Source organism: Urocampus carinirostris, chromosome 9 (assembly GCF_059441175.1).
Source record: "Urocampus carinirostris isolate Australia breed hairy pipefish chromosome 9, RoL_Ucar_1.0, whole genome shotgun sequence".
Lineage (NCBI taxonomy): Eukaryota > Metazoa > Chordata > Actinopteri > Syngnathiformes > Syngnathidae > Urocampus > Urocampus carinirostris.
In genome coordinates, this window is record NC_142357.1 from 10,382,089 (window position 1) to 10,394,895 (window position 12,807).

At 36.0% G+C, this 12,807-nt stretch overlaps 1 protein-coding gene across 1 annotated transcript in view; it reads left to right on the top strand.

Annotated features, from left to right (window-relative positions):
• The window catches only part of aff2 (ALF transcription elongation factor 2), a 233,952-nt gene that overhangs the window by 91,833 nt on the left and 129,312 nt on the right, over nucleotides 1-12,807 (top strand). The window contains exon 2 of the mRNA XM_088344502.1: nucleotides 6,628-6,748. Within this exon, the coding sequence (XP_088200628.1) occupies nucleotides 6,628-6,748 (121 nt within the window). The remainder of the gene's footprint in view (nucleotides 1-6,627; nucleotides 6,749-12,807) is intronic.

The following is a 12,807-nucleotide window of genomic DNA, read 5'->3' on the forward strand; positions in this document are numbered from 1 at the left end:
CTCTTCCCCCCATGGTTCTCCTTTTTTCTCTTCCTGCCTCCCACTCGCTTCTTACCCGGAGATTAAATGTCGGAGGAGCGGTCCAGGGCAGGAAAAGAGAACGTCTCTTTTAATTGTTTTGATGGCTAATTAGGTCCTCGGTTTCCTTTGCGTGCGGGCAAAAAAGACACCCTTTCCTGGGTCAACGGGCCACAGGCGAGCACGAGGCGTGTGTTTCTTTACGCACTTTCAATTCCTAAGCCGCTTGTGGATTTTTTGGCAGTCTGCAAAAGGTTCATGCATAGTAAATTGTCAGCTTGAAAAAACATGATATAATAATCCCCCGTTTTTCGTGAGGGTTGCATTCCAAAAAGGTCCCGCGAAAGAAACCTTTATTTATGTATTCATTACTTTATTTATCTATTCGTTTATTGAATACTGTGTTATACTTTTATTCATCAGACCTTAAAAACCCAAAAATCAGGCCATTATTCAGTATTTTTGCAATCTTCAGACAAGGAACTGTAATAGTCATCCATATCAGTAGGTGGCCGTAGATTTTTATATACTTTCTATGTACAATTATCTGCTATTGAGGTAGCACAGTACATTTAATAACTTAATTTGTTTAACAAAGCGGTTTAAGATTGCACTGTAAAAAATAGAAACATAAAGCAAATCATTCTTTTTTATTTTAAGTATTATTTTCTTTTTTTTATGTTCTAATTATCTGCTTATGAGGTAGTACAGTTAAATATTTTACATAACTTCATTTTCAAACATTTTCGATGGACCGTGTGCCTCGGAATTTTTTATAAATCAAAGCGTACTTTGGTTCAAAAAGGGTTAAAAAACACTGAGTTATACGATTAAAATGTATATCCATGTTGTATATTTGGACTGGTGTAAAATTACAGCTCTGTTGGATATTAAAAAAATGTTGTGTGAGGCATTAATCTTGGTGTGGCACACTGATTTGCGGGGAAATTTGAAATTGGCACTCCACACCAAAAAGGTTGCTGACCCCGGGTCTAGAGTTTTTTTTTGACATCCATTACTTTTAGAGAAGCGTGAAGTTGAACAAGATTTGAGCATACATAATGTAGGTTTGTCAAGCTGTCTTACGTATGTGTCCAACTCAGACCCCAATGTTATTGACGCGCAGGCAGACACAAGCAGAAAAGAGGCGAGGAGACCGTTTAACCAATCAGACTGCAGAACACATTGCACGATGAACATCCACAAAGTAGCAAACCCGCAAAAAGTTAACCACAATACAGTTAGGGATTGCTGTATTAGGAAACCTTGAGTGGAGTTTCTATTCTCCACAGACGGCTTGTTTGAATACATGCTTGCAGATGTTTTACACAGGAAGCATTGATGAATCATACCCAGCAGCAGTCACACACGGGCGAGGCATAAGCAAAGAATGAGCACTTCTGCCGAACAACTGATTAAAATTCAATCGGCCACTGGTGACGGGACATGAAAGGGATGTTGCCAGCTACACCAGGTACATTGTGTGGTCAACATGGAACAGGATTAGGCAGATAACTCCCTTGAAGCCCACTAAACTTCAACATGAGTCAATAAAAATGGCCATCTGATACTATATGGTACTTTGGAGAAGAAAATTATATGCATTAGGCTCTTTTTTTGGTTACAAATTGTTGGGTTTACTATACCTCCTCATTACTTTGTTATCAAGTTAAATCGTTTTATCACAAAAATGAAGTAGTATAGAAAATATTACAGTGCCCTCCCCTATATATGAGATTAATCAGTTCATTTCTGGGTGGACATTGTATCTACAACTTCTCATCTATTGAACAAATGTTCCCCATAAGAAATTATTAAAAAACAACTAATCCGTTCCTGACCTCCCGAAACCATCTGCATTAACCCTAAATACCTATAAAACACATGTTCCTGATCATTAAAAACATATTCAAATAGTAGTTAAACATAAAAATACTGCAATATGATATATACAATGATATTAACAAGGTAAAATGTGAGTGTATTATGAGTCCCTACCATGGAGGAAGTCAGTGGTTGCTAACGAAGGTGAATGCATCGTGTGGGAAAAGTAGGGAGCATGAGAGATGCAAAGCGATAAAAAATACACACAACATTGCACATGTGCAAACTGGGAAAAGTTTGTTACTGCTTTTTTTTCCTGTATTTATTATTATTATTTTTTGGTAAAGTAAGAATAGCAAAATTAAAATCAACAAAACTAACTATGTGCAACATTTTTGTCAGGATCTGGCATACCATTCACAAATACCCCTAGGGGGTGCCAATCTGGAGGGAGCGCCTACCAGCACAAATTCATCCTCACACATCCAGCTTTTCATATGGTTGGCTGGTTATTTTTACTTCATTTGATTTATCTTATTACTTTTTTTTTTACAATTCAACATTAAACAGATTTATCAAACAAAATAGGTTATCAAATATATGAGCCTTTTCTACACCATGAGCAGAAAATTAGTATGTAAAAACCCAATAAATAGTAGTTTGCAGGACCTAACTATATGGATGAAGGTATTGGTTACTTGGCTGACTACTGGAATAAATATATGGTAATGAACAATGGCATGCTTTTTGGGAAAGATAAAAATGGGCAATTTCCTGCGGCACGCTAGACAAGGTCTGCTCCAGCACACTGCTTCATAAACACTGACATAGATTACCGCTTTTTCTTCTTGTAGCATCCATCTGCCGTTAAGTAATATTCTTAGCAATTTATGAGGCTCATTTGCTTATTGATTTATTTTAAACTAGGCCATTTGCTTTTTATTTTCCTGCATACATATCACTTGAACTGATACATTCTGCATAGGGGAAGTTTAACATTTAAATAGCTTGACAAAATTGTCTCTGAACGTTTGACTTCTTGGCGTTATTTACAGGGGAATGAATAGACCATATAAGAGAAATAAACTAGTGCTTTCAAATGAGAAAACAACTAAATTAGGATTTATTAATCTGGAAAAAATGATGACGCAATTGTTTATATATTGTAGACATGCATATTTTTAATTTTTAAATTAATTATTTATTAAAAAAGAATGTGTATCACCTTATACTCTGTATATAGAAATATAAGAACAACTTTTCACAATCATGATAAATGCTGAGAAGAAGTTTCCATCTATAAGTACATTAGTCAGCTCATTAATACTTTTGGTGCACGCAAAAATGGCACTGAGTGAAATGACGAAGCAAATAAAGTGATTACAAAACAAGAATAGCAAGGACCTTATACTTGAAGAGGAGATATCCATTAAATGCCGGTACTTAGTTCCAACTGTCCTTGTAACTCATATAAATCCTGCAAGTTGTCCGAACATATCCACAAGTAGCCCTAATTTACTGGATGAATGCACGGTTGGTTGGGCAATCCAGTCTCCTTGTTGCATTATTACAATACAAATCCCTTGTAACATGTATTTTAGGGCTTAATATCCCTGTCCAACATCCCAGTTTAGCTGTAATTTTCTGGTTTCAAGTACAACATGAATAAGCTTGACAGAGACTGCAATGAAAACAAAGCCAGAGGTGGTGGCCGCGTGTAATAAAGTTCAAATTACATACAGCTCCTTTTGGAAAATAATTCAATAAATTCATTGAATGAGTTTATTTGAACAGTTATTCCCAAAAAGGGGAGAAAATTGAATATATTTTAATTACTGTATATACAAAGCACAGACAAAATTAAATGGGCATTTTTGCAATCACAAGTTCATAATCTGAATTGATTTGAATGGAATTGCATTGATATCAACGTTGCGAAATATTGTATGCAAGGAGGTTGGACATGGCGCTCAAGAGCAGGGATCGAGAACCTTTTGATTTTTTTTTAGAGAGCCACACTAAACACAACAAAACTGCCAAAGCTGCTCTCCAGGTAAAAGCAAATTCTTCAGTGCATTTAATTTCAGTGTATGATGTTATATGTTGTGATGAAGTCTATGAAAATAATAATATGAAATAATAATCATACCATAGCCTGTGGCCCATATTGATATAAATATACCACTTATAATTGGTCTTCCTTCTGATTTTTGTTAAAAGTGTTGAGGACTCATTTTTGTCCAAGTAAATAATTTAAAAAACAAGGTGAAAGGAGTGGTATTTTAAAAAAATGTATTTACCTTGAGTGCAGACAGCGCTGGGCAAAGGAGAAAGAGTGCCTGCTGTGTACACCTCTGTCCAATCAAATTGCTCTGCATTCTTTGCTATCGCTTCTGGGTAAAACGTTTGTTTTGGGTTAAAGCTTGTTCTGTGGCCTTTCATCAAAATGTGTCTTAATGAACATAGATTGTTTATTTAACTTCCATATAAAGGACCATATCGCAATTTACACCCAACACAGGGTCTCTTGGTGTGACACCTTGACTCTAAACTATACTTAAAATTGTATGTTTTATTTATATATATATATATATATACATATATATATATATATATATATATATATATATATATGTGTGTATGTGTATGTGTGTGTGTGTGTGTATGTGTGTGTATGTATGTATATGTGTGTGTATGTATATGTATATATAAATGTTTTTGCATGCACCATACAGGACCAAGCCTATTGTTTACTGTACTGACTTGGTTTTGCATGTGTGACAATCGGCTCTACAATGAATATTATATAGAAACATTGTTCTATTTTATCTCCGAGCCATATCCACTCATGAAAAGAGCCGTAGTCTCAAATGTTGAAGTTTTTCCTTGCTCGAATGTTGGTTTAAGATCAGGGGATGGTGTAATTGTAACCTGTGCATTCTTTTGAGACATGTAACTAGAGACTTGAGACTTGTAATTAGGGACTATACAAATAAATGTGACTTGACTTGAGTTGTAAATGGCTCACGAGCCATTAGTTCCTGCCCCCTGCTCTAGAGTAAACATGTAACTAAAGCAGTAAAAAAGAGTCGTGCTTAGAGACTGGCCTTGTTTATGATAATAGTGCAAAGTTCCTAAATGAAAAAAAAAATCGCACACATATACAGTAGTGCAATGAAAAGAGAGTGCAATAACATTTAGCATGAACTAATTAACGTGGATTTGCTAAAGTAATATGGCATTTAAAGACACCGGTCGTACTTCAAAGCACGTCTGTAGTCTTAAATGCACAGTTGTACATCTTGCTGACATTTTAAGACTTAAATTTGCTGGCTGGAAAGTAATGAGGAGAAGAATTCAAAAAGACCTTGCGTACATGCTGGAGAAGCTGAGTGAGGCAACCCTAAGGAGTAGCAGTTTGTACGATATTTAGCAAACAAAGTTAACGTTTGTTTGAAAATCTTGGTAAACTGTAATATGTTATGTTATTAATTTTCCATCTTTAATTTTGGACTTTACTATACTTTAAAAGGGATACTGTGTAATATTCGACCACTTGATGTCACTGTATTGTGTTATGCAACCCAAAACGAGTGCTACAAAGCACAAGAAAGAATACACACTACGAACATTCAGTATATGTTATTTGCACGTCAGTTCGTTTTTTTATTTTATTTTAATAATATTAATTTTTAGTTCATATATTTTAAATAATATTCAAATCCAAATTGTTTTTTAACAAATCAAGTTTTGCTTTTTGTTTTTTTGTTTTTACCACTTAATAATACCAATGTAACTTTTAACTGTTTTTCAAGTTTTGGTTTATCATTTTTCTTGTTTAAAAAAAATGCAAAAGATATCTGCCAGTGGAGCAAAATTTGTTTTGATTATGTTCAGTTTATTTTAAAATTAAGTGCAATATTTCTACATTGTAATTTATATCATTATTTTTGTAATACCTGAGTTTATAAATGTAGTTTATGAAAAGAAAAAGGCACAAATAGTAATATGCTGCCACCTATTGGTATGGATGAATGTTACTGTTACTCGCAAAAGCAAAGCTAATAAACAATGGGATGCTTTTTTGCAAAGATAAAATTAGGCAATCTCACAGCACATTGCATTTTACCGCATGATTTCTATTCAAAGGCTGCCTTGAACATCGTGGAAATAAATTTTTAGGGGGTTCAACTTAACCCTATTGTTTGAAAATCTTGTTTGAGCCATGGACATCAGGAGGGTCGGGCTTTAAGATATGAAAACTGTCAGCCATAATTGACTAAATCCTGTGACAAGAACATTCCCATGAGCGTATTTTATATGAAGAGGCTTCTTGTTAATGAATTATTCAGACAAGATTGGCAAGAAAATAAATATATGTTGTTGCTGTTCTGCTGCGCTCTCAACATAAACCTACTCAAATTAAGTACCTTGATATAAATGACACAATTCAAAACATAATTAGGACCAAACCATCATAATCTATGCAACCGTTAATTACCTGTGAGCACTTCAATGTCCAGCAACGTTATAACAATAACTTTAATTTACTACAGCTTGCTTTGCGGAAATTAAGAGTATCAAGTGATTTCTATCTGTTATATCTTTGTTTTGGGGGGTCTGAAATGAGCGGCGAGAGGATTGTGGATTTGATGTCTCACTTTTATTCGCCATCGCCGGAGCTCGATATTGTCCGCACGTCACACATAAAGAGACGGTTGTTTCAGCCCGAAGATCGTTTGCTCACTAGTTTTTTTTTTATTTGTTTTGTTTTTTTGCTTGTAGCCATCTGGAGTCGGAGCGAAGCGCCCTCAAAAGGAGAGAATGGGAAAGGAGGACCCAGGAGGTCCAACAAGATGAAGACCTGTTCTCAACTGGATTCAACCTTTTTGGGGAGCCTTACAAAGTAAGTTATGATAACTGATTGGACTCATAGGTTTCAATAACCGGGGTTTGTAGGAGTGCTTAAAATCCTTAAAAATACTTCAATTTTAATATAGCCTTTTCAATGATTGAAAAGTGTTTGAATATTGGGTGAGGTGCTTGTAAATACTTAAAATTGTTGCCTTGTTTTGCAACAAGCCTGCTTAAAAATGATGTCGACACTGCTCTCTGATTCCTGGCAGTTGCATTTCTTCTTCTCTAATAAATAACAGCGACTGTCATTAGTTTGGATAGTATTGCCCATAGAGCGCCATTGCGGCCTACTGGTTGCGCCAAAGAGCACAGGTGCATGCTGTACCTAAACAGGGCACTATGAGATCTCTATCGGTGCAATAATTATGCATCAAGTATGGGCTATAATTATAATTTTGAGCAATGAGAAAAAATAATGGTAGAATTTTTCAGAGCTAATTTGTAATGGGAAAATGTAAGTTATATATTATACTCAGTCGACCCAACACCTACAGGGAAAGAGATTTGTCTCAAACAAGTTTACATATGTTTTGTTCAGCATCACAAATATATTTGTGATTTACTCAAGATCTAAAAGTCATATGTCTTGATAAACACACAAACTAGATGAAACATTGTGTATGTAAATCTCAGATATATTTTTTTTCTGCAAAATACACAGTGCACACTGAGATGGAAAAATGGCATCATATGCGTCAATATCAGTCATTCCTAACTATCCTTCACCGTTCACATCCATCCCTAGCACACGCTCTTGCATCCATTAAATTATCCGACCTCACATCCAGAGCATGTTTCGCCTCATCCAACCATATTTGGATATTCCTCTCATTCTATTTCCCAACACTTAAAAACATACATTATCATCCATGTAAATACATGAATAAATCACCGACTGTTGGATCTGGATGATTCACTGCAAATGATGCTTATGGAGTTTACATGAGTCTTTAGAAATTCAGCAGTGTACCAAAAAACATGTTTTACTTGTCAAACCGTAAATCCCCATTTTAGACACTCAAAATAAAGAGAGAAGGTCTCAATGAATTTAGAACTTGCAAGGAGAACAGGAGAGGGCTGTATAAAAACCCCTCAAATTGTCAAATTCCAAATATGTTCCAAAAGCCCTCTACTGAGCCCTTACTGTTTATTAAGTCTCTTAAGTTACAAAAAGAAGAGGGGTTTGAGAATCAAAGAACAGTAAAATATTTGGCAGATCGTGACAATCATGTAAATAACCGTGTATCACTGTCAAAATAACATGCAGCCATGAGGAATAATAGTCAAATTAATAAACATCTCATTCAATCTTTTTTGCAGTCGTCCAATAATAAACAAATTAAAAGGATCAAGAATCCTTTTGATTTAAAAATGTATCAATTTTCATTTTGTCTTCTAATTAGTCCTTTTAGGGCGGATGTGCTTTTTTGTAATGTAGACAATTTAATAAAAATAAAGGGATCAGGGAAAGGGCTTTTGGACAGGTTAAAATGTTTTATCTAGGGGTTGGGCCATCAGTGGTCTGTGTGGAAGATCAAAATCCATTGATGTCTTTTTTCCTTATTTTGAGTTTGTACTAAGCTTTAAACGTATCATTTTCTTTCCCATTGTGGTTAAGTATTGTACGAATGAAGCTCTGCAGGCATCTTGGAGACCCATCGACCGGGTTAAGTTGTGCCTCCAATTCCACAGCCGCTCGCAGCTCCCTGCGTTTAAAATACTCACCATATTTAACTCTCATTCTCTGCACTTCTCTGGCTTTTGCTGCCGAGTCTGTTGACCTTGTGACAAGCCGGCTTTGAATCTTAACGAAATGCGTGCCAGCACGACTCCAAACGCGTAAAATACGGAGCGTGTTCTGGACCGGTGGAAATTGCTCAGGGTTCATTTTAAGAGCGCCACCAGAGCTCAAAAAGATAATGAGAATGCCTCCAGGCTTCGATTAATTGTTTTCAAGTCATTAGAAGGAAGCTCGGGTCAGGATTGTCGGGAGAATGATTGTGTGACGCCGTCCCAGCACTGCTGATGAAAAGGTTAAGTGATTGAACAATAATAAGGGAGAGCGTGAATAAAGATCAGCCCTGTAACCTATCAGGATTGAATACATGAATTCATTTAGTCCTGCCTGTTAGTATGAGCTGAATTTTGTCTCACATGAACAAATAGGATTAGATTGAAATCAGTTCACAGCAGCTTTGGACATTGGCTTGCGTAAATGTCATCATGACACATAGTTTTATTTTGAATAAAATAAAGACAGTGTTTTGTGAGGCAGTGAGTGCATTTACTCATGTAAACGTCCGTCCATCCATTCATCCATCCATCCATTCATCCATCCATCCGTTCTTCCATCCATTACATTTATACCATCCCCTGACGTGCAGGCAAAAAAAACCTCAAAAACCTCAATATGAGGAAAATAAGAAACCTTAAGAAGGGCCCTCACAAGTGGCAATCTCCCTTCCAGGATGACCAGGGTGCAATAGATTTAGCATTTGGTTTTATTTTTCAAAAATAAAGAAGAAGAAAGAGTTATGTGAGGCAGTGAGTACATTTACTCATGTAAACGTCTGTCCATCTATTTATCCATTCATCCATTCATCCATTCATCCATCCATCCATCCATCCATCCATTCATCCATCCATTTTACTTTCATACCTCACTGTTTTTTTTTTTAATTTTTTTATGATGCAGTATTTCAATCATTGTCGCTATAGGTGTTGTTTGATTTCTACACTACTTTGGGCAGATCTGCTTCGTGGAATTTGGGAGATTTGATCAATTTAAAGGGTTCACCCGACAGATAGGATTTTTCTACATCCCTTTGTCCTCCTTGGTAGTTCAAAATTCAATGACGTCTTCTCTCCTTATTTTGAGTGTCTACTAAACTATAAACTTATCACTGCACTACCTCATGAGCAGATCATTCACTTATGAAAAGAAAAAAAATATAGTAATCTGCTGCCATGTACTGATATGGATGAAGTTTACTCTTACTAGGAAAAACAAAGATACGGAACAGTGGGATGCTTTTTTGCAAAGATTCAATTGGGCAATTTCCTGCGGCACACTGGACAAGGTCTCTTGGCACTATGTGAATTTTAGTGTATCATTTCTATCCAAAGGCTGCCTTGAAGATATCTTTGGGGGTTTAACCCTAAGTTAACATTTAAATGTTACTTTTTGTAGTGTGGAAAAGTAATAGAAGATAAAGGAATTAGTCTTACAAGTGAAACTGTAATCTGTGTTTGTTAATTAGACAAAGGCAGGCTTTTCGCTATTATGGAGCTCAGCTGTACGCCATAACGCTAGTAAGTCGGAACACTTACTTTCTACAAGACTTCCTGTTCCACTATTGTGACTGCTGGAAAGAAAACATGATGGATGGCACATTTCGTCAGCCTTGAGGCCAAAAAGCTGACTTGACCATTCGCTGGGGTTTATGTTTATTTGCTTTGTCGTATTCCTCTCCCATACACTGCATGTCCTTGCTATACAGTAGCTCTTCCTGCTGCAACCCATGACAAATGACTCGGTCGTACTTTACCACTTGACTCGGCTGATTTATTCGTCCAGCTGAAGATTTCAGTTTTTATTCATTTATTTTTTTACTGAACGTGTTGCTTTACAGATACAATCACAGGGCCTCCTCAATCTCACCAGCCTCTCTCGCTCAATGCACGGAGAACCTTGGAGATTTATATCACTTTGTTATCAGCAGGGATTTATAGAAAACTTTCTTCTCTTTGATTCCCCCTTCCCTCTCTTTGCATCACCGCACCATCAGATCAGTTGGGTGTCTGTCACTGTCTCATTTGCTTTTTCTCTGTCTACTATGAGCTAAGCCCCTCGCTAATCCTGTTAAAGAGCAATATGTTGTTTGCGGTTATTTATGGGAGGACCGGACTCACACAGACGCACGAACAAGAACGAACGTATGCTCAAAGGCAGGTATTCAGCTCAGGCTCTGTTTACTATTTTGCTTCTTTGCGAATGTGTTTTTTTATCCCTTTAGACACCAGATTTTTATTCATGAGACAGGGATTGGAAAAAAAACAAGACTGTTTGTTTGAAGCTACCTATAACTTGCAATGGTTTGTGTGAGGTGGGTCTATATTGTGTCAAATATATATATATTTTTTTCTATTTCTAATCAGTTTACTCTCTTTTTAATATTGCACACCTGCAAGGGAGAATGCATATGATGCCAGTTCGTTATTTTGACTGTTATATCTTTTTTGTGTTTTTTATTATTATGTTTCTTTTGCATCACTGTCACTATCGTCCAATCGTTTTACTGTTCCACACCCTATAGGCCGATCTTCTTTTGTAACCTAGGAGATTAAAAAACAAAAAACAAAGGGCTCAGAGGAGGGCTTTGAGAACGGGTTGGAATTTCTTATTTTAGGTTTTTTTTGTCCTAATAGTTCAATGCCCATCAATGTCTTCTCTCCTTATTTTGAGTGTCAACTAAACTATAAATCAATATAAAACCTTATTTAATCAATTCCATCTGTCACTCATCAATCCATAGATTCTAAGATCCATCTATAGATCCATCCATCCATTCATTTAGCCATCCATCCATCCATCCATCCATCCATCCATCCATCCATCCATCCATCCATCCATCCATCCATCTAGCCATCCATTCATCCATCCACCTATCCATGAATTCATTATCTAATTATTAAGTTTTATCACTCTTAAATGGACCAAACAATCAGATAATGAAAAGAAGGATGAGTGTACTGATTTTAAAGGGGAAGTTACCCCAAAGGATTTTCTTACAATATTTGTTAGGTATTTGGGCTAGTACGAACACAGCCTTTTGTGTTTACAGAACACAAGTTCAGAAAATACTATTACCAACTTTTCACTCATTTCTCTGAGTGGCCGTTTTAAGAATGCTGTCAAGTGGATTGACAGTGACTTAACTGTTGCTCAGGATACTGTTAAGAACCAATCAGGGCTCTGCTTCAGAAATAGGGTGAATTGCGATTGGTTCTTAGCTGAAACCTCAACTTTATAATATGTACTCAACAGCATTCTCAAAACTTCCGATGAAAACAGAAGGATTCTGTATTTTGATTCAATCCCTTTGTTTGTCTTTCACTACAAACATACCAAAAGTAAAAAAAAAAACTACCTATGCATTACATTTCAACTGTTTCAGAGTTTTTTTTCTCTTCTTGTTGGTTCCATCAGCTCTTAAGCAATATTCTACTAATTAATTGGGCTCATTTACTTATTGATTTATTTTTATTTGTATTTAGTCCTTACATCACTTAAACTGACAAAGCGTGCATAACATAGATTTAAAGTATAAAGAATTAAGCAGAATTGTCTCTTTGAACATTTGACTTCTCTGTGTCATTTACTGGAGAATGAATTGACAATGTAAGTGAAACAAGCCTCTAAATAAATAAACGTAACCAGCGTGCATTTAATCAGTGGTTCGGTGATCCATGACTTTTAGCACAACTAAAACCGTCCATAACCCTGAAAGGGTAACAGTAATGGCGGTAATTATCATCCAATGATTAAACTGTATTCAGTTAAGGCAAATCAATGGTGGGGATAATCGTCAAGCCCGCGAGCTTTATAAGAGTCTTGCAGGACTCCCCTGCTCAGCAGTAAGATCTCTCGGTGGATCATTGCCTATTATTACACTATTTGGATGTTGATAGAAACAAACACACAATCGAAGGAAAATCTTAAGGATGTACAGCACATTTTATTTGCAATGTTTTCAAAACCATTCAAATGATTTTCAGTAATGATAATTTGTGTTATAAACAGCAGCTTTAACTTTTATTGGGTTTGATTTATATTAATGTATTCTCCAATTCCAAATGAAATTATTGTTTTGCCTTAACATTCAAATATTTTTTAGTAGTGATCCTTAGACATATCCACTTTGGTGATTGTTGGCAATTTATATCTATAACGCGTGGTTAAGGAGACACATGAGAGGATTAAGAAACAACTACCGCTCTTTACGCCTCTTGCCTTTCTCCGGCAGGAATGCGAATGATGAAACTGCA